This window comes from Lepidothrix coronata, unplaced genomic scaffold, assembly GCF_001604755.1.
Source record: "Lepidothrix coronata isolate B3197 unplaced genomic scaffold, Lepidothrix_coronata-1.0 Scaffold44, whole genome shotgun sequence".
Taxonomy (NCBI): domain Eukaryota; kingdom Metazoa; phylum Chordata; class Aves; order Passeriformes; family Pipridae; genus Lepidothrix; species Lepidothrix coronata.
Window position 1 is genome coordinate 4,589,967 of NW_016690224.1, and position 23,137 is coordinate 4,613,103.

Genomic DNA, 23,137 nt, shown 5'->3' on the forward strand with positions numbered 1-23,137 from the left:
GGAGTTCTGTCTTTAGACTTAAGATGAAATAAGGTCTCAGAAATGAGATGCAAGAAAACAAGTCTGTTTTCAAACCTTTGGAAACTCTTAGTCAAACAGCTGAGACAATGTTTCTGCCCTGGAAGAATGTGCTCTGTTCATCAAAATGCTGCCGAGCGCTTTATGTAGATTTTCCTTGTGCTTCCACTTCCAAGCTGGTTTCTTCTGCTAAATCAAATCCTATGTGGATGCCTGTCAGCCCTGATCTTCAGCAGATAGTTTACATTTCAGAAACGTTTCTTAACTGAACTCCCGAGGTGATCCCTGCACACAATGCACTGAAATATTTACTGTGGGCTTAAAAATTTACAGGTCTGGTCTCTCCCTCAGAGACTGTTTTTTTCCCCAAAGAAAAGTTCGAGATATCTGTGGGTCAGGAAAAGAAATATGAAAGACATTGTTACCAAAAAATGTTCTTATAATTCATTTGGAAAAGTTCTTTTTACTGAAGCCAGTGGGACTATATTTCATAACATATTGTTAGAAGAAACACTAAAAAGTCAAATACTCCAGTGCTTTGGAGCATGTGCTACTTAAAAGAGACAAGAAAGCAATTTGCAAAATAATCCAAACTAAAACACAACAAAAACACTCCTTCAGAAACACAAGCACACAAAGCAAGATGCTCTCAGTATGTACAAGCAGGCACAGCTGGGATCTGCAGATCATTTGAACTATTGCAATTCTTTATAATGTTTCTGTAAAAATAAGGCACTTAAATAAGCAAACGCAAATATTTTGTTTAATCAATGCCCCCCAGCAGTGTGCTACAAAACTGCCTGTCAATTTAGGAAAAAAAAAAGATACAGCATTTTATTTAACATAGAAAGAAGAAACACTCATAATTAAAATAAACAGGAAAGTACCCTTCGGTGAGGAAAAGGAGTAACCCTGGGGCAAGTCATTGAAAAGGGGTTTGGATTTGCCAAGTTCCACAGTGTGCTCAGGGGCTGCACAAGCAGCACACTGTGCAGCACACACACACACATAAGGAAGACCACACCACACACACATCAATGGGTAACCTGCACCTTGCAATTAAATATTTAGAGAAATCAGGGCCTGCACGAAGCTCTGCAGGCGCCCTTGCCTCCTTACAGTGACTCTGGAAGAGAAGCCATGCACCAGCCTCTGCCCTGAGGAAGGGTAACTTTAACCTTTGTGACATTTCCACAGGGAGTTGTGACAAGAGACGTGATGCTCCCGGTGACCAAACGACTCCACACAAGTCTTACACACTTAGAAAGTAGGAAAAAGTTATGTAGTGGCAAAGACTTACAGGGTTAGAGCCCTTATGATGACTAAACAAACAAATCTACATTATACAGACAATACTGGGTGCTGAAACCTTGGCATGTCACTGAATGAGATTGTGTGTCTTCTGAAACTCACACTTTATGCACTGCACAGACATGAGAAGAAAGGGCCTCACTGCTGAACCACAAAATATTCTGCACATTGCAATACCAAAAAAACCCACAAAAATCACTAACACACAGCATTGGACATTTCAAACATTTGACACCGTGTGCACAGCAAACCGTAACCTCAACACTACACCTTTCATGGCACACGTGAAGGAGTGTGTCTGTCTTGCTGTCAGAACACTACACCACCAGATCTCCCAGGGAAGGAGCCTCTCAACATTGCTACAGTGGAGCAAACGAGGCCAGACTGTAAGAGCTACCCAGAGGAACACAGATAAGGACATTATGCATGCACAAAAATGGTGTCAGCCACCAACTTGCACAGGCATTTATCTGCAATTATGGCTTATTACGGCTGCAGTCATAACACAGTTATTCAACAAATTCTGAAGAATTAGCCTCCTGGAGAGTATGAAGTAGTTTTTCCCCACCAGCAGAACCAGCTGTCTGAGAATTACTGCAGTGATAAAAACCTCTTTCCCTCTATATCACCTTACAGGGACAGCAAGGGCATCAAAGGAAGGCACAATGGACAAGCCATGAGTCTGTTTAAATAGACAACTATGGAGCACAAGAGTGGCAAAGAGATGGTTCTGAAAACAATTACCCCAAGGCAACACACATCAGAAAGAAGAGATGCCAGTTCTAATGAAGAACCTGCCAGCTGACAGGTCCACACACAGTCACAGATTACAAATCACTATAGGAAAAAGAGGCAACATTACAGGCTTTATATGCTGCTTCTCTGACATGTGGAGTTAAGGAATTATGTAGGTATTTCTGTATCATCAGTTCTGCCCACAGCAGAACTACATTCCCAGAGAGGAGTGGACACAGAAAGGCAGGAAACAGCATCTCCTGGCACAGGAGGACACATCTTGCCAGTCCAGTTGGACAGCGCTGTGGGAACATCACTCTGCTGTACCAGCCCAAGGAGTCTGGCCTCCTGCTCAGAGATAAATTGTTACTTTGGAAAGCCTCAGTAACAATTAATTTATTAAATCACCCTTGTCTCATACCAGTTTTCAGCTTCAATATAAAGTCTGACCTTGATTAAGATTGGACTGGCAAAGAAATGCTACAGAAAAGTAAACCAAAAGAGACAGATTTTCCATTAAGTTTCATTTGGAAGTGCAGTTTTGCAGCTAAAAGAGGACACTGCCTCCCAAGAACAAGGTATCCCCAGTGAACCATCATCACAAGGGAACATCCTGATTCAGTTGTAACAATTTAGCTTTAAAACATTCTGGAATCAGATTTCAATATATGGTGCCATACTCTGCAGATGAACTTCTTTTGAGCAAGAAGGATTTCTGTTATGTTCACATGCACTAATCAACATGAGACTTTAAACAGGATTTTGGAGCTGGTACTACAAGGCTTTTCTAAATCACTGAGTTTCACCCAGAGAATGCTTCAAAGGTGTCAGGCAGAGCCTTGAAGAACCTTCTTTATCAGGATTTCATGAGTGTACGTGAAACATTTAGATTTGCAAGGTTCTAGTACATTCCCAGATACTTCAAACTCATGCAGAAAAAACATATTCCCCCAAACAAATTCATTGGCACTTTCTGACCAGTATTTCAGCACTTAAAGAATCAGGAATGTAAAGTGTGCTGGGACTTGAACTCTGGGTGTGGTTACCACTGAACTGAAAGAAAGAAACAAGCCAATGCAAGAACCACCTCGTGTTTTGCCAGGGAGATTGAAGTAAGACTAAGTTAAAACCAGAAACTGTGGTAACAGAGACTGTGTCATCTTCACTGTCATTGCCTTCAGCTGTGCAAAAGTTACAGAATTGACTGCACCTCAGGAGAGCCAGACAACATTCTGTTCCTGTTGATCGCTAATTTCTTGGCAGAAGATGCATGAAGCTTATCAGAAAAAAAAAAAAAAACAAAAACAACAAAACCAAACACCTACAGGAAAAGAAAATTTCGGTTTTGTTTCATCTTCAGAGCTTTCAATGATTGTCTATCTAAGCAGTAATTTTCTCAAGCTTTATAAATCCAACCATATTTGTGCAATAAGGTGACAGTTTTCTTTTTAAAACACAAGCAGTAAATTCTGTGTCACACTTTATGCTATCCTTAGCTCACTCTTTTGTACCTGAAGATGACACACACTTGGCAGCACCTAAACACAATGTTATCAAAGATGAATATTCCTTTATCTCAGCCTTTACCCAAAGGACTTCTTTGCATCCCTATCACAATCAAAAATAGTATCGTCTTCCACACTCCTCTCAACTTCTCACCACTCTCCACCTTCCCTGTCTAAAATATGGAAGGACAAAGTCTGCCTGTACACTTTAATTTACAAATTAGATTCCAAACTGATCCAAATGGGTGTTAATCAGAGCTGAACAGACACATGTATTCCTAGGGTATGTTTCTTATGAAAGGCTCAGAACTACCTTCATTAATCTCTTTGAAGGTGATGAATATTTACAAGTGAGAGAGTACCACTGAGACAAAAATGCAAACTAGACTGCAAATTCCTCCCCTTAAAAGAGAAATAACTTTTGTTCCAGACATGCACAGTAATCTTGACAAAAACACTTGTGCTCTGAAATCAATCCACAGTTCTTTAACAAACAAATCTGTGTGGCTGGCGGAGGAAATCTCATCTTGCTACACTGGGCAGGAAAGGGCTGAAGATCCTTCAGAGTGTGTATGTGGAGGATCTCTTTCTGTCACTCCACACTGCAGCAGATAAAAACTCAGAAATTCCCACCAGTCCCCAAGGAAACAGCAGCAGAGTGTTCATCCCCCTGCCCCCAACTGCCTCCCCTTCCCAGCACCTGTAGCAGAGCATAAGTTCCTAAAGCACTGCTGAGCCATCAGCTGTTCCACGAAGGCAGCACACAGAACAGCTTTTGTGCCTCTCCCCCTTGGCAGCTGCAGGGAGGGGGGGCTGGGAGAAGGGCGTTCTCCCCAGCACACCCAGGGGAAGCATCAGCAACACAGCAAAAAAGGACTCAAGAACATACAGGGGCAAAAGATCAAGCACACAGATGCCCACGGATTGACATCCTCTCCTTCCTTTCAGGTTGCAGCTATTTATTCTGAGGGCTAAGGTCTAATGTTGGGGAAATTTCAAGTTCACCTAAGGTTGGAGAGTTTAAAAAGAAAATGTGAAGCACAGTACAACCTTACCTGCCTGCAGCCTTTCTGGGATAAGGAGAGGAGAAAAGCCTGTCTGATAAAGCCTCTTAATCAGCCACAGCACCCCACAGCTTCCATCAGCCAGGCTTCGGCAAGATCCAGGTGACAAACGACTAAGAGCAGACCCAAAGTGCCACTGAGTGCTGGCATGTGGCCAGGGGGCCTCAGTCCTGCCCTACAGCCAGCACCAGATGCCACACTGGGGTGTGTGACAGCTCCCATACCACGGGCAACAGGTGGGTCAGAGCAAGTGGCAAGTGAAAAAGCCGGGGAAGGGGGGCAGCAGCTGAGCAGGTGGAAGCTCTCAGCAGACCCCAGCTGGGACCCAACGCAGCGAGTGCGAGGGTGGTGTCCTCAGAGAGTGAATCTGAGCAGCAGGAAAAACTACAGCTTTCCCTGGAGCCAAGTCCTCCAAGTTCAGTCCTTAAAGCACAAGATAAAACGTAAACAAAACCAGCAGAGTGACCACAGGAGGGACAACGGGAGAACCAATAGAACATGTCTGGATAACACTTACCACATTCACTGGTAACACACAAAATGTGTGTTCCCTTTTTAAAATTTTTCTGTGTCTTCCCCTGGTTCTCAGTGTTTCTCCAGCTACACAATCACTATTCCTCTAAAACTCAAGTAAGCAGAGAAACTCAAATGTAGATTTGATATCACACTCAGGCCCAGCCGGCAAATTTCAAGCCAAGTCGGGAGCTCCACTCTCCAGCCCCGCTCAGGTAATGTACATCAGCTCAGCTCTGACAGCACCTTCTGGTTTTTAATGCTGTCACAGCTGCTCTACCAGCTGTTTTCTGCATGTACCCTTGCAAACTTAAGAGGCAGGCCAGGCAGCATGAGTTTGAGCACTAAACTCTTGGATTAAAGGGGTTAGATGAGGCAAATGAATAAGCAGCAGCACTCTGAGGAATCAAGAGTGGAAGCAGAGCCGCATAGTAGCCAGTGTGCAAGAGCCACCCAAATAGTATTTCTCAAATTCTTTCAACGTTTACAAAAGTACAAGGAGTTGCTGAAATAGGCTGAAACTGCCTAAAACTATGCCCAGGTAAATTTCTCTAGCACTGACTAAATTACAGTTAAATTAGCACTGCTATAGACCCACACCCCACTAACAAAGTCCTAAGAAAACAGGGAATAATCAGGCAAGTCATCTGATTTTTTTACCTACTCTTCTTGCAACCCTTTATCGAACTCACACTCTGCAGCATCCAAGTTGCTGCCACATTCCACACAACTGTGGCCACCAGCCTTCACCCAGCAGTTCCTGCACATAGGCATGAAACAGCTCCTTCCACTAACACCGGCTCCACTTGGGAACAAAAGGTGCCAAGAACTGATCCACAGAACTTACTTTCTCCCTCTGGCTATTGCAGAGCTGCCATGGGGTGCACTTCAGACACAGCCACAGGCAGTTCTGGCTTGGATTTGGTCTCCCTTTGCAAAAGTGACATTCAAACCAATTTACAGAGAAAATCATCATCTTCATCTTCCACAAAAGGAGGACAGAAAGTGCAAAGAGGTAAAGCACATTCCCCCTCAACAGTCCCACTTTCTTCCACTGTCCCATGCCATACTAAGGGGATCCCATCCCTTTCAGGCTTTCTTGTCTTACAGTGCAACAGGACTGAGTGCAATCAGAAGGCAAATTGCTTTTTACTGTCCCAGGTAAAACGATCAGGAGCTGGGGAAGGCTGGGCTGGACCCTGCTCTAAAAGAACCTTGTTTACCAGTTTAGGTAAGTAGCTTCACTGCTCCAACAACCACTCAGCTAAGCACCTGCTATTCACACAGTGCGTAAGAGTGATCCAGAGATTCCCCTTCCTGCTTCTTCAGCCTCAAGAACTTCCCACTGCAGACACTCCATCCAACACTCAAAGCTACGGCATGAAAAGAATGATAAGATGAAGCACCTGAACTGGTAGGATGTCCCTCTATCTAGCATCATTCTTTGGAAATCTTGAGCCTTCAGCCTTGCCAACCAGCAGTGTGATGCCTCCTAAAATGCTCCACAGGCAGAGAGGCTTTTGCTGTGTCCATTGTAACTCCTTCTGTCCACCCCTCCAAACAGTGACTGCTGGTGTGCAATACAACTGTGATGCTCCCACCCCTTTTACATAGTAGGAACAATAAGCGGGGTCCAGAGGCAGTCAAGTGAGAAAACTAATCTGAGGCAAACCAGCTCCTGCTGAGCAGCCTCTCACTGCTCTAGATGGCAGATACTGCAGTCAGCTCTCCTCCACCCCTTCTGCTGCCAGTGACTGCATGGCAACACAGAACCAAAGAGAACTGAGGGCCTCTGCAGCCTGTAACAATGTGTGACTGTAAATGACATCCCATCCAAACCTCACCCGTAGTCAAGACAAGTGGTTCTAAACCCTCTTTTAAAAAAGAAACAAACCCAAAACCAATAACAAAAACAACACAGGGTAGACCACAGCTCCCCTACTTTTAGGTCCTCCTCACCCTTCCAAGAGTTCAAGACAACCCTCTGCTAAATTCAGAGAACAGCAGCTCCTTCTTATTGACGAGCCAGCAGCTGCTCTGTGGAGCTGCCTCATGAAAGCAGGGGTTCCTTTAGTTACAGTTTCTTTCCTCCCTTTCCCACCACTTATTTTTAAGGGATTATGTTTCCTGTTTTCACTGCTCTGCCTCCATTTGTCATTCATCACAGCCATTAAAACAGGAGGGAAGCACAGGGGAGCAGACCAACACAAAGCAAACCTTTAGGGTTCAGCAAGCAAGGGATTAAATGTCACCTCTTCCCTTCCTCAAGCTCACCTCTCTCTTGCACACCCTCCAAGATGTTATGTAAATATGGCTCATCCTCCAGCATATACCCAGGTTCTGACAGCTCTGACAGATTAGACATTTCAGGAGGGATCAGATAAGCAACCTACTCATCCCAGTTTGTGGCAGCTCCTCACCACCCCTTTGGCTGGTCCATCTTGGATCACAAACAACTTGTTCTGGAAAACCCCTGCCTGTATCTTAGAGCCAGAAGTGGTGCCCCAGCAGTTTTTAGAGATGAAAGCAGAGCAATATAACCCAGATACTCTTTCTTGTTATGCTGTTGATTTGCAGACATTGTCTCCCTACCACCTCAGTACTGGGTGCCCAATATTCAGGGAAATGTAGTCAGAAAAAAACCAAATCAAAACAAACAAAAAAAGGCCTAGCAACAATTTAGAAGGATGCAACCCACAGAATTACTGCCCCTTCCTTAAGCCTTTGCTTACACATGCCCTGATAGCAGTCTCACAAACCTTCCTGATGAAGGTTGTACTCACTGAGTAACTCAGGTGCAGTGTAGTTCCTACAACTCTACTGCTACCCAGTACAGCTCTTCTGCAACTTGTATGGTGACCCCTGAGGACAAAAAACACATGAGATATCAAAGGTTAAGGGCACCAGAACAAATGGCTTTGAAGAGATAAAGGGAAGTTTTACTGTTTTAACACCTTTTCAGGTATCTCAAAGCTATTTGCTCTTTGTTCATACATTCTTTACTGTGGCCTGGCTCCCATCCATCACCTGAGACTCAAACACATGTGCTATCCATGAAGGATAAAGAGCAACCATTTTAGCAGAAGTGGAGCGAGAAGCATCTCTGCCAAGTCCATTAGCCCCCTCCCACAGTTCACATGCTCCTATTCACATGACTCTGTAATTCCCCAAGGCTGCTGCTATAATTGCACCCTTCCCACCCTCCTCCCTCCCAGTCACCCTGCAGGGCTCCCCCAAAGGGGACAGTGCACTGCACTAGCAGCAGATGATGGTCAGGGGATGGAGGAAAAACACTAAAAAGCAAAATGTTGAAATAGGAACACAAAGACTGAATCAAATCTGGTTTTAAGCCAGCTGAGGGTATGGTTAAGCTGGTCTAATGAGCGAGGGTGGGTTTGTGCGGCAGCAAATCATACACAGAAAGGATCCTTACACAGGTAAGGATCAGAAAGCAATTAGGGTTTAACTAGGCTCAGGACAGAGAAATCAACACCAAAGAGGAAACTGAGTCATGCATGGCACATACAGACCAGGGAGACTGGAATGAGAAAGGGGCACTGAGATGGGGAAAAACACCACAATCAAAACTCATCAACAAAGAGGGCAGTCACCATCTGAGATGGCCACAGCCACTTCTGAAGGAGACACATTTCTGTTCCCAGGCAGAAGTAATCTTCACTTTATGGGGCTGCAAAAATGAACATATTTCAGTGGTTAAGGTAAAAGCAACTAAAATCATAGCGAAGCATCAGGAGATCCTAAGCTCAATATCTGACAGCTCAGGCTGCACAGCTGGGCACAAGGGACAATAACCCTGAAGATAAAAGCAATTTCCCAACGCAGAAATCAAGTTCTCCCTCCCAGTGCATTAGGAAGGGCAGATATCCTACCAACACCAGCTTAAAAGAGGAGTGTAGCCCTCCCTAACAAACTGCCCCTGTGGAAGTGCTTCACACACTGCCTGTGCAGCAGAGTGCTCTCCTCTGCTGAAGAGCCTGTGCTGGTAACAGGTGGTGCACACACAGAGGGCTGAACTGCAGGGCTGTTCCCCAGGGAGTCAGGAGCTGTGCAGGTACTAATCCACTCAAACATACATTCCCTGAGGGCTGGGGATTTCTTTTTCCTTTGAACGGTGCCACCTTATTTCTCGATACTGCTGTAAACAGACTCACCACAAAGACTGGTTTAGGGAGCTGCTGAGGCAGAGCATTAGCAGCTTCAGATTTTAAAGTTCTCCGTAAGAGGTACATCAAGCAGAGCACCCAGTAAAGGACCTTTGGAAATAATAATAATAACAACAATAATGGGTACAAAGAGTATAAATAGACAATCTAGACAGTGAAAACCTGGGGCAAAGCTGCTGCAAGGAAGATATTGAAAGTTTCAAGGCTTCACTAATATACCACAGTCACAAGACAGTTGCATTCTTTGCTGAGTAAGTACAACAGCTTCTCTCACTGATCTTGAGGATGTTAATGAGACTATCTGGAAGGCTTTAAAATTTAGGTTCTGTTCTAAGTACTGTTCTGGCAGGAACTTACTGGTTAGTAAGTCCACCTGAAACACAAATGACCTTTACTGTAAACCCACCTTTCCAAGCAATTAAAACACAAGCAACAACCAACCAACCAAACAAAAACCACTAAACAAAACATCAACCCACCCTCTGAAAAACCCCATCTCTGCCTTTGGAGAAGTGTAAATAAGAAAAGCCGGTTAGTCGGGCAGTCAATCCTGTAGCACAGGAAAAATGGAATTTTTTCAATTCCTGTCTCCTTAATTGTTGCCAGCTAAAGGCTGCACTGATTTTTAAGCAAGCTCAGAGACTGGACTTTCTTGAAATATTCTTCTGCCACAAAATTTCTGTACTGCAAAGTGTCATTCAATTAGCAACAGTTATGGGCAAAAGAAGTGTCACTAGCACTGCAGTAAGTGAACAAAAGTCAAAGCCCTGGATTCTGCTGTGCCAAGAGATGTATAAATGTTTGGAGAGGAAAACAAAGACAGAAGAGCTTCCTAGTAAGGAGTCTGGTAATGAGACACAAACTACTTTATAGCTTCAGTCCATTTACATGCATTGGTAATTAAAAAATAGCTGTTTGGTTGGTTACATAACAGAAGCTGTGGTCACCAGCATGGTTCTTTATCATCCAAGAACTGCAGCATAAGCCAACAAAAAGCTAGCAGACTTAACTAACTTCTCCCTTTAGGCCTTATCCACTGCAGGGTTCTACCAAAAACAGTGAAAAAGAAAGGTTAAACCATACTTATCTAACCATCACAGGCAGAGATGAGCCAGGATAAAGCTTATTTAGCATCGATGTTACCACCTCACTTCAGGGATGAGATACCTACATAGAGACTGTCTTAGAGGTTAAGTTCTAGAACTAAAAACAAAAGTTCGGGTCAAGATCCCAGACCTACCATCTGCAGATGATCTTGGACACTTCATTTGTGATTCTCAGAGCCTCAGTTTCCCTGGTTAGACAGAGTATTATTGACAGCTTGACCCATTATTATTGACACACTTCTGAAACACCTGCAGATCTCAGGAGCAGACCAGCCCATATTGTTACAATAGTATAAGAGAATATTTTGAAAGAAAAACCCAGTTTTAGTAGTGTGTATCCTTCCTCTTTTTGCAGAAAATCTTAGACTGAGTTTTCTTCTCCCCAGTCCCTAGTCGGGTATAGAATCCTTCTATGCATCTTTTAAACCAACCCCCAGTACAGTACATTGTAATGTAAAATTGCAAGTTACCCTTTTAAAAGTAAATACCTGACCCTACTCACAAGTTTCATGCAGGCTTTCATATCATTAAAACTCTATTTCAACATACTTAAAACAAAACCCACGATTTTTTTCAAGACAGGACTTCCAGCATCTTAAACACTAATCCTCCTTTCTCCAGGCCTGCTACTCTGAAAAACATTCACCCGCCCAATTTTTGCCTTATCAGGAACCTGCTACATTCCAAAGGGCTGTGCTCAAGGTTGTAATGTTCTTTTCCAGGCATTTTGCTGACTATTTCACTGCCAAACGTAGCCCTTTGCAGGATGCACTTGTTTGCAAGAACTCAAAACCCGAGACATTACACCGGGGCTGCTCAGCATTGCTGACAGACAGAGGCAGACTGCTGTTTACTTCAACCAGAGAGAAGTGTGTCACTTCGGGTATTTCTGAAACCAAGAATTAATAATTGACATTTGCCTTCACAGAGTCCTTTGATCCCAAAGCAAAGCAAGCTAAAGGGACACATACAGTAGCACAGCTGTCCCAGGGGTGAGCCACTGGACAACTGCACACTGGGCAAGCTGGAGAAGAACAGGGAAAAGAACATGAGTTCACCCTTGTAACACGGTTCTGAGTCCTTGCAGGGCAACCAGACTTGTCAGTATTATCTGAGAGACCGAGTTGTAGACAGCACAATGTTAAACAGCCTAAGTGGTTTGCTACTCTTAGTCTTCCCCTACAAATAGCAACCCCTCCCCAGTGCCTCCGGCACTGCCTGACATCTCCCAGGCACACTGGGAATGCACAGGGAGATAGGACAGAGCCTGCCCGCAGCAGGGTCCTTTTGGAGCCATCTTCAAGGACGTGTTAAACGATGCAGTTAAATCCACTTAAATACCCAACAGAGTATCAGAATAAACCTGTTAAAAGGATTATTCTACATATTAGTTGATTTCTACAACAGTTGTATGTGCTGCAAAAGCCCTTTAAAGGAATACGAGCCCGGAAATCACCTTGGGGCTGGGGCAGAGCACAAAGCCAGGATTCATGGGACTGAGAAGAAACCAGCTATTTTAAAAGGTTCTGCAGAAGAGAACCAGACCCATCTCTCCTGAATTGCTCAAACTGCCTCAGATAGTAATCCTATTTCAGGAATATAGGGAGTGCTCTGGACTCAATGAGTCAGCAGGGTGGGGCATTTTTTTCCATGTTTGTGGACTGAACAGGAACAGAAAAAGTAAAGGAAGCTGGAAGGCAGAAATGTAGCACCTGGCTGCTATACAGGCAGGAATTCAGCAGGGTTAAGTGCAGAGCCAGCAGTCACAGGTAAAAATAGAAGTCTTATCTGGGAGTCAAGCAAGCATCCTAAATAAAACTGAGCAGAGAAACTGGAAAGACGTTTCAATGCTGTAAGCTATGTGTATTTTCTGCTGATGACCCTTGCCCTCTCCTTGTTCAAGACTGAGCTTTTTAAGCAAATCACACCCTATCTGACATAAATCTTAGTTCCACTATTAGGCCAGGACATGAAATTTTATATTTCAAAGCAAACAAGTCTAAAAAGGCCTGGCAACAACCTCTAAAACTCCCCTTTCCCAAAAACATTCATCAAAGGAAAATACTGACATACTCTGTAGTTATGAGATGTGATACTGCAGATGTCTCATTACAGTAATTACATCATAAAAATTTACATGAAATCTTAGCCCATGAACATTCACACACACACTCTGAGAAACCAAATGCAAGTTACTGAAGGCAATCCACTCACCTTTAAAAGCTGTGCTCACCTGACATCCACACTGGTCTCCTTCCAGATGATTTATGATTTAACCAACCTTTTGGCAGAAGCCGGACACCCTTTTAAGTTTTAGTAAAAAGGAATAATTGTATCTTCTTTTCCATTTTCTCCTGGTCATAAACAGTCATTTTATTTGCTGATGTAGTAATTAAACGCACAAAATACTTACACAGGCAACTGGAAGGGCAGTCAGTCACAGACTAGGATGTCATCTGGTCTGTCTCACAAATACTGACTGTAAATGTATCTTTTTCCCATTTCCAGTCCTGGTGTTCCACTTAGATTAATTCTACAAAACAATTTCAAATATCTGCAAGGCCTTAGGCTGCCTTTTCCCATCCCCCACCCTGCAACAGCAGAAACAAAGCATCTGCCAAGGGAGAGGTACTCTGCTCAGAGGACACCCCAAACCCCTTTCTGAGATCCCAAAGCAGCTGGATAATCATAAGTGAGATTGCTAAAGTTAAACATGACTTCTCAGCATTAACATTCCATTGTTATTTGAATTCACAGCCTCAGAGTCCCCGTGGACTGGGGGTTTAAGGGAACATTGTCTTTTGTGGCACTATTCTCTCTCCCCTCAAACACCACCCAATGGGCTGCTGCTCCAACACAAACATTGCAGGAGGATGGATGGGATCCATGCCTAGAGGGGGTTTGTGCTTTGGTTGGGGGAGTTTTGTGATTTTTGTTTGAGTGATTTTTGGCTTGGAAAAAACCAAACAAACCCCCAAAAACGCCACAGATAAATTCTCTGATCCAGTTCTCAGCATGACCCTACAAAGGAACAGTTGCTGGCAGGACTGACAGGGCAGCATGCCACAGCATGAGGCTTTATCACCAGAGACAACTTAAATCAAGACTTAGCCTCAAGGGGCATAATATGAAAATACTGGGAGACATATACAAATACATGTTGTAAGCCCAGGCAGCGCTTGCTTCGAATTTTAAACAAATAAACAAAAAAAAACCAGCAAAAAAGAGGAAAGAGCAGAAACACGGAAGCAGAACCAATCAAGCCACAGGCAGGCAAATGCAACCCAGGTTCTGAACTGAATTACTGAGAGGGGAAACTCAATGAGTTAATATGAACACAGAAATAAGAAGAAAGAAAGAAATAGTGGAAGCAAGTATATGAATTGTAGAAATCAGTGTAAGGGCAAGTCCTCCAGCAAAACAACTGAGGGTTTTCATTGTGTTTTGGTTTTTCCTTTTTTACAGTATTTTCTTTTAAAAGTTATATATGGATATAAACTAATTTCTAAGCACATACCTATGGAGGAAGTTAATCCATTTACTAACTAAAAGAAGCATGATCCAGGAAAAACGCACCAAATTCAATTCCAGGACACTAGAGCTCACCAAAATTCAGCTAAAACCCTGAGGTTCAGCATCTCAAAAGACCGAGCTGCATACTTCCTCATTAAAACACTTGGAAATTTATTTATGCAAATCACTATGTTGAGATAAAAGCTTGTTATAAACCTAAGGCTGTTTTTCTTTTAAAGTTCACTTTTCATCCTTCACATATGTTGGGAAAAAAACTTGCAAATGACTCGTTTCCTTACAAAGAAAAAAACACAACCACAAAGCAACCAGCTATTAAGCACTATTAAACAGGACTGTTTGCAATGTGCATCAGCCCTACATGGCAAGTGTCTATTAATGGGAAAACCAGTTTTAGCATCAGAATGTTTCCTTAACCAGTTGTTGATCTGCTTAAAAGGAAAAGTTTGTAACAAAGTTTAGGCAGAACTTTCTAAGGTTGCTTGTACCTTTGCATCAGTGCATACATTGAAACCAGTCTGAAACACCTATATAGAGAATAAAAGACTTGAGTTAAAAATACTCCCTCTTCAGATTTTTCTTGTGCACACATATATTCAGAACACATTTACATAACAGATAATCAAGTCTCCTTCCTTGCTTTAAGTGGAAATACTGAGGTTTCACACAAGCACTGGGATGGAGGGCAGGCACTAACTGTGGGAAGATGTGTAACCCTTTATCTGCAGTATAAATATTACATCTACGTATCGAGCCCAAAACAAAGCAGAGCTCGGATCACATTAGTATGTATTTTAGTTTGAACAGACGGTGAGACCACAACAAATTATGTATAGGTCAGTGCTCAAGCCTGAACAAACCGGGGGTAGTCAAGGTCAGGGCTAGGACACATTTGCTGAACACACACGACAGGTCAGTCACATTCAAAGATCCCCTCGTGTGACACGACTTCAGCTGGTTACAGACCATCAGCTCAAGGAAGGCACCTTCTGCTGATGTCTCAGATACTCTGAAAACATAACAGACATGTTTTTCTCTACCTGCACACCAAAAAACTCCTACCTAACCAAAATACATTTTGAGAGAGTCCTGTCTCAGAGGGCTGAGCAAACTGGAAAGAACATACATTTCAGTATTTTGATGTAAACCCCACTCGATCACATTGTCTTGCCATTTTCCCCCTTTAAGATGGCACATGCAGTGCAGCACTAAAAGAATTATTAAAGAAGGTAAAAATGCTTTCCAAACTGCATTAGTGTTTCCACAGCACCCATCCAGGAGGCATGGCAGATGCATATGGACAGCTAACACAGTTCTCCAAGAGGTAGGAGAAACTTTAAACCAGAATTCTGTTTTTGAACTGCCTGCCCACATAGCTCAGAGCCAGCTCTCAGCCACAGCAGTATTGCTGAAACCCAACAGCATCAGCTGCATGCAGGTCAGTTTTAAAACATTTATAACCTAGGCCTGTGAAAACCCCATCAGCTCTTTTGAAGTCAGAGATCAAGCCCACACTTCAAAACCAAGATATCTTGAGAAAATCTGGTTCAGGTACTTATATAGAAACAAACTATTGCTGGGGAGCTTCAGTCACAGCAAAACAGTCACTAGAAATCCCCTGGCATTGGCAAGACCTTTCCCATGGTACTCTTAAAGCTCTCAAGAGTAGCCACTGGTGTGTTCAACTGCTAAATATAATAAAAACAATAATCCAAGAAAAAAAAAATTCACTAAACTCTCTTGTTTCTTCCTTGCTAGTTATTCCAAACATACATCTCTTTTCCTGATAGTATTTTTTCCTGATGAGAACACTGCCCCTTTTAGCAATAGAGAAAAACTCTGGTAATAGAAAGTTGACTTCAGCTCTGTGACTGCATGGTAGGAATTCATATTCTTAGCATCTTACCAGGTGAACTGTACTGGAGGTGTCCCTTCAGTGCCCCAGTCCCCTGGCTGTACTCAAGGGCTCCCTTGGAAGCTGAATTTGATGCACCAACACCTGCCTGTCCTCCACAGCCCAGGTGAGGGCACCTGCTTCTTCCAGGCACAACTAGTTCTTTATTAACCTCAGCAGTGCCAGACTGTCTCCTCTGCTGGGGTCAGCATTATCTCACCATTCACCTCCTGGTGGACCTTTTCAGTCCAACTCAGAATTTTTCAGTGGTGAGAGACACTGAACACCAGCAGGACCATAAAGATAAAATCAATTGCCACGGAGCTCTCAAGGTGACAGTGCCTAAAACAAAGCGTGATACTCTCAACCATCTACTAAAACTCTGCTGAGATGAGTTGCCAGGATGTGCCCCTCACTCTGAAATGGAGGCTCCAACAGGATTTTCTGTCTCCTACATCTTCCTGGGATACACATCCCCCACCTTAATACCCTCTCCTTTGACCATCACATTACTAATGAAGTTATTTCACTCCATGCATACAGAAGTTGCTGTGATGGATCAATGTGGATTAGGAAGGGTCAAAGTGATGTATAAACCCTATATAAATATTTCTAAACAAAGGAGCATAGTTTGTCAACAACTGCAAAAGGAAAGGCTTATTTTGTGGAAGTGCTCAGTTGTGCTTAGGAGAACCTTCAAGAAATTCTGCAAATCAAACTGAGGAAGTGCCTCCCCAAAGCCTAAATGGCTGCAGTGACAGGTCTGCATTCTCTGGGTTATGTGTTCAAACATCACTTAAGAATACAGGGCAGTGGAAAATAATGGTCTTCAGGACACCCTCATATAAATTCATAAGATGTGAGAGAGCTTCTACTCTCACATGAAGCAGAACCCAGCCCTCATCTGAATGGCAAGAGCACCAGACCATGTAAACAATCTCAAAATCGCAATCAGCGTCTCCTCCCTGTCATTCAGTACAGATCAATTCAAGAAGGCAGTCAGGCCTGTAGCTCAGTACTCCACCTGAAACACCAAAGGGAAAACATGGAATTTTTTCATCCCTATCATCAGAAAAGAGCATGGGGACCTCTTGGCCCTCTTGACAGAAAAAACTGAACTGTTGCAATTCAGATTTCACTCATCAGCCTTCTATTAAAGGAAAACAAGACAAATAATACAAGGACCAGAGTGTAAGATGTGCTGCTCCTCACTGCAGGCACTGATGTAGTGCAGGATGCCATCACCTACACAAGACACCTTTAGTCCCAGCAAAGCACTGGGTTTGGTATCCACCACAATTAGGCTTAGAAGGAAGAACTGCAATAGAAGTTTACAACTGGATGTTCTCTGCTGGCTAATCCACAAATTCAACTAAGTAATTAGGACAGCTGGCAATGCCACAATTTCCTCAAAGACAGTTGTCAGATTGAGGCATTATTATGTTTTCTTAGAGTGATGTCAGTGATTTCTTCCCTGTCAGACTGAGAGGTTCAATGACCACCTCAGGGGAATGTAAAGCAAAAGTGTCCTACCCAGGGGAAGGGAACTCCCACACTCATTCAACCTCAAAGGATTCAGACAAAAGGGGTCTGCAGAAGAGGTGAAGGGCAAAGACAGAGGAAAACACACACAACTCCTCCAACAGTGATCAACTCACTTCCTCAGCATATTATTTTCTGAGGCTTCGTGTGGTAATGTCACTTCAGACCACCGTGCAAAAATTTCCGGAGCAGATCTGGGTTAGCAGGAAGCAGAAATGAGATGAGGCAGTGAGCTGTGAACTGAGGCAGCTGGATGCTCACAGCCACAGAAACATGCTTTCTGTGCCTTGGCTCATCCTAAGCACCATAATCTAATCTCTTTTGGGAAGCCCTGAGCCCAGCCAGGCCTTAACTGTCTTCCTGGGCAAAGTCATAGCGTGCGATGGAGCTGCAGCAAATCCCTGCTGTGTGTGTGTGCGACACCTCCCTAGTGACAACAGACCAATCACATTTACTTTTTAGCAGCTCAGACACATTTGAAGCCTGATGCTCCAGGGAATGAGGTATTTTTCTTGAGAACAGATTATTCTAGGAAGCCGCTGGCCCATTTTAAAAGAACACACGGATGTGACTGTAGGCAACTGAGGGTTTTGTCGGGTTTTTTGTGGCTTTTTGTGTGTTGGGTTCTTTTAAAGCTGTCCTAACACCCAGAGTCTGCTCCAGCCTCACCCATACTGAGGGTTCAAAATGGGCACTCCTTCCCCAGCTTTGCAGCCAAGGGAGTGTGTAATTGCTGATAACATAATAGCTGGCACATATCCCATCAGAGAAGTAGCTGCATTTCAGTGTTGAGCGGAGGATACTCTAAAGTTCTTAAGAAGCAAACACACGTAGTGAGCCAAGGCTGCACAGTCACTTCCCCACACATCCAGGAGTCCAAACACACGAGCTGCTCACTATTCAGTAACTCCTGTGAAAGCTGACTGCTTAGATTTCAGATAATACTGTGTGAGCCACAGCAGCCTGCTACAATTGCTGCTGTGCTGTGATCACAGACCAATCTGCAATTAATTTGGGGCTTTGGGATACTTCAGAACTTGTGCAGAATCTCCAAAAGAGGATGGAGTGTTTGTTTGGGTTTTTTTTTTAATAAATTATTTTTAAAAGAAGGAAAATTGTGGTGGATTTATTCTACTAGAAAAGAATCCTTATCCTCCATAAAATGAAGTTATAAAATTAATAAAAAACCATCCAGAAGTAACACAGATTGGTGAAATGACTGCAAATAACAAAATAACAGAAGATAACAACTATGCAAAGGGCCTGTAGTACTAACAGGCACAGTTCAGTTGTGTAAACCAACACACTGAACTTTACTAATTCCCTATTCCTACGGGGCACAATCACTGTGGATTCTCACAGACATACTCCTCGTGTGTTCATGTAGCCAGGAGCAACTCACTCGGCTCCAGCTGCCACATTTGGGCAGAGCTTTCTCTAAAGCAGAGATTCCAATTACATTTGCAATAATCTCATTACTGCATCAGCCATAACCTGGTTAAGAAAGGGTCTAAGAGATCCCATTTTGGCAGTTGGGAAGCAGACAAAAGGGAGACACGCTTTGTTGTTTTAGTAACAGGAAGATTTGTAAACTGCAAGCAGATTTTGTGACACAAATACACCACGTTGTCCTACACAGGACAATTTTACTGTTTAAAACACATACAGCACAATTTGAAAAAAGTTTAGAGAAGTTATGCATTTGTAAAACTATCTCAGCAGTAAGACAGACCAACGTTTTTACTTATAGTTTATGGTTACTTTCACATCACATGTAATTTAAAGATATGATCAGGAAAGCAATTCACTTTGTCATCAGTGAGCTGGCCAAAACCTGCTTTGTAACCCAAGACACTCAAATTGTTGTTTTGGAAGTCCTTCATCCACAGTCACTTCACCCAAGCTGATCCATGCCAGCATTTCTCTTGTCCCTTGCAGTCTACCCCTCTATATATCTGCCACTGACCCTGCACCAGAACATCATTTATTTTCCTACCTGTGCCAGCAAAAGATTACTAAAGTCAATGACATTTCACCAGGGAAAGAACAGGATCAGGCCCTTATTATTCTTTGCAAGCTTATCTGACTGGGCAGAACAAATCAAAGAGGAGACAGTCAAAAAACCCCAAAGTGCTGGTCTTGGTTTCTCAGGGGGAAAGCAAGCTCCAGATAAGCTCTGCCTCCAATCAACACTGATTTCCATGAACAGCAATATGCTTCCCTGTGGTAATTGAAATGGAGCAATTCTCAAACAGCTTGCCAAGTCTCACCTCATTACCCTTTATGGATTGACCTCCAAAATTCCTTGAAGCTGAAATACAGGTCCCCCTTGCCTCTGCATGATAACTGTTTACCCCAAGAGGTTGGGGAGAGAGGGAGAGCATTAGAGAGCAAACTGCTCAGCATGCTAGAACTGGAAGAAGAACTGTTTCCAGGCTATTACTGGGACCTAAACCTCCACAGGCTTCTGTCTTCTTTGCTGGCCCGTCTTTTAGACCGCCTGCAATGCCAAATTTGGATTACAAGTCACACTCCCCACCTCCAACACTTCTAAGAGTCAGTATCATTAGCTGTAGTGTGCTGCCCAGTATTCAAATAAGCATTTCCGCACTTGAAGGTTTAGCAAATTTTCTAATGAAACCTTGTTTTTCCTCTGTCCCAAATCTGTTATTCAAAATATCTACGTGCCATTCCACTCAACTCTTTTTACTGCTTTTGCTCAGGCCTCAGTGAAACTTTGTGGTGTCGGTGAAAAGGAAGCTGTCAATGAAGAAGTGACTGAACATAGTACTTAGCATTTTATCCAAATATCCAAACCAGAGATATTAGACAAATGGAAGCACTTAGGAAAGATGGTAGAGCAATTAGTTCCACAAATTAGCAAGCTCCTCGCTTTCTTTGTCATCATCTTGTGTGGTGCTCACTGCTAAGCTTTAGGGCTCTGGCCCCTGGCTCTGGGAAATCACCACGCTGAAATCACCCAGCTCCAATGGTTTGGGCAGCCAGCACAGCGTTCTAGTCTGTGCTCATCACACTAGGGGTATCCCCGGGGCTCTGCTGCAGCTTGGTCCTACTTGAGCTCCTGCAACACTCCCAAACTTTAGGCTTGCACTAATAATGTCTTTCACCTGCCCAGCCACAGGTCACTGGCTGCCTGCAATGGGCCCAGGCCCTCCCACAGCAATGGCAGCTGCACAGTGAGCTCAGCTCTGCTGCCAGAGAAACCACTGGAGGACTGTTGGTACTTAGGCTGGGATAAGCAGCTTTCCACCTGACTATTTACTTGCAGAATTCATAGCTCTCTGTCTGCTCACTCCATAGCAAAGTCAGTCTCACTTCAACCTCTGTGTCATGGACCATGACAATGAGCTTCACACAGACACATGAGGTGACACCAGCACTCCCCAGGGCTTCCCAGTACCAGACAACAGCTATCTGGGCTGGTTTACACTCTCATTTCAAAGGTAGGTGCTTTGTGATTGCAGGAGAACCTGAACACTGGGCTGGAAAAACTCCATGATCTGGGGTGAACCTAAGAAAAGTTAAAATAAAATCTATCTGCATGCCATTACCTATGGTAGGCCACAACATTAGCAACTGTTGTGGAAGAAGGAACAAGACCAACAGGACTTCAGAGTCCACTATAATCACTGGGGACATAAAGCAGAAGCTCCACAGATTCCATTAAACTCAGCTGGAGGGAAAGAGAAATCTGTCAGAGAAAGAGAGGGAGCTCTTCACTCCCCCGACTAAGAAGCAGGGAGTGGTAGCACAGGCATCTTGATAATCTCAAAAATCTCAAAAGCCACTAAATCGCTGAAAAGCAAGGCAGGGTGGGGGGTTGCATTTAAACAGCATCTTGGCATCAGTGCTCCTAGGAAATCCACTGATCATCACAGCAAAGGATTAAAACTTGTACAGCAAGTAAGAGCAAAATGAACTAAACAAGTTTCAGAGAATATCTAAACCTCATTATTGATCCAATGTAAGTCACAGATGGAAAGCAGATCTGTGGCCAGCAGACTCTAAAATTAACAATCTGCACATTATGGAAGTTCCCACATATCAGCCCCTCAGAAGGGAGAATTACTACAGAGTGGACTGAAGTCTGCCTCAGCTGCTCAAAGGAAAGTTGTGCTTCTAAACAGGACTGGCATGTTGCCTCAGAAGTCTTTGAATCACTAAAACACTGCAAAGAACTTTTCAAACGACATCTTCAAACTAAAATCCACAGAATACAGTAGTGAGCTGAAGAAGTGCAGAATGAAGGAACTTGTCCAAGACCTCAGAAGATTCAAATAACTCAGGAACAGACTCTTGCAGAAACTGGTACAGAACAAGGCCCTTCCATGATGAAACACTGCATGCTTTCTTGGGGCTTTGCAAATAAGTAGTGTCAAGGTTTAGCTTAACAGCAGGAAATGTAGATGCTTGCCTATCTGGTCAGGCATTTAAGGCACACAAAAACTGAAGAACCTACAGCTCTAGGTAAGTAGAAGCTTTAAAATGGCATTCTGCTCAGCTGAGATAACAGGAATTTTGAGTTTTGCAGTTCACATGCATAAATTTCACCACTCTTTTCTCTGTCTACATCAAACTCACTAAAAATATAAAGAATGTTCCATGCTCTCCTGAAAGGGACGTTCAGCACTCCCACGCTTAGTAGCAGCTAAAATAAGTAAAACTTCACTCCCAATGGAATTAAATGACACATATCCCAAACTGACCTTGCACTGAGCATGTGGTTGTTGGTGGCTGTCTAGAGAAAGAGCCTGGCAGGACACTCAGAGCACCATCAAGTCTCCTCACATGAACAGAAGTCACTACAGGGGCACCTTGAGGGAAGCAGCTGGGCAGGTAAATATTATTTATGTGGAGTCCAGATAGTTTCCATGTTGTTATGAGATAAAATCATTTCACACACAGAGCTGAGACAGCACGCACTGATTGTATGAAGCAAGCTACAAAGCCAAGCAACAACTCCAGTGTGCTCCTTCATTAGCAAACTGCCACTAGTTAAAAACTGACCCAGCCAAGGCCATTGTGAGGCCCCGACACTCCACAACAGCACTGTGTAGACTTCCCCTTGATTATAAGCACAAATGCAAAACAGGCTCTTCTTGTGTCTGTGTCTGCAACTAATGTTTAACAGTAGGCTGAATTTTAAAAATCTTGTTCTTCCTTCACAATCATAGTAAAGATATTCAAGCTTAATGCAAAGTTAAGATGTGATTTTTTTTCTATTCCCACTACAGGAAATTAGTGATACATAATTAATCCTAATATAAATATCTCTGCCCAGGCTCTATTAAGTGCATTTAATAGAAAGTACAGCTATTACCAAATCTCAACCCTGAAGCTCTGCTTCTGCTCCTTGAAAAAAACTGAAAGCCTACTACCTTTGTCTGATGTAAAGTTTTTGATAACCCATCTCCAAGAACCCAGATTCAAATTTTGGCTTGGACCTCATTCACTTGAGAGTTAGGTCCTTTTTTTGTAATACAAAAGGAAAACATCACTGGTCTGTGAACTCATGAAATAATCTGGACAGAACAGCACATGTCTGCTGGCCAAGCTGAAGGTGCACTGGGGTGGCAGATCCAGACAGAAATGTCACATTGCACCTGCCCACAGCACATTCAGCATTATTATGGGAAGAGCCATCAAAGGCAAAGCCAGGAAGCACAGAGAAATCTGAATGCACAGAGAAGTCAAACACTATTGAACAAACCCC

The 23,137-nt window shown here is 43.3% G+C and overlaps 1 protein-coding gene across 4 annotated transcripts in view; it reads right to left on the reverse strand.

Moving 5' to 3' along the window:
- The window catches only part of BCR (BCR, RhoGEF and GTPase activating protein), a 105,721-nt gene that overhangs the window by 72,120 nt on the left and 10,464 nt on the right, over nt 1-23,137 (reverse strand). The window contains exon 1 of one of the 4 annotated variants that reach the window (XM_017814089.1): nt 12,670-12,732. The exons of the other annotated variants lie outside the window; for them this stretch is intronic. Within the exon in view, the coding sequence (XP_017669578.1) occupies nt 12,670-12,676 (7 nt within the window). The 5' untranslated portion in view covers nt 12,677-12,732. Of the gene's footprint in view, nt 1-12,669; nt 12,733-23,137 lie in introns of those variants that run through there. 4 annotated transcript variants of the gene reach the window in all.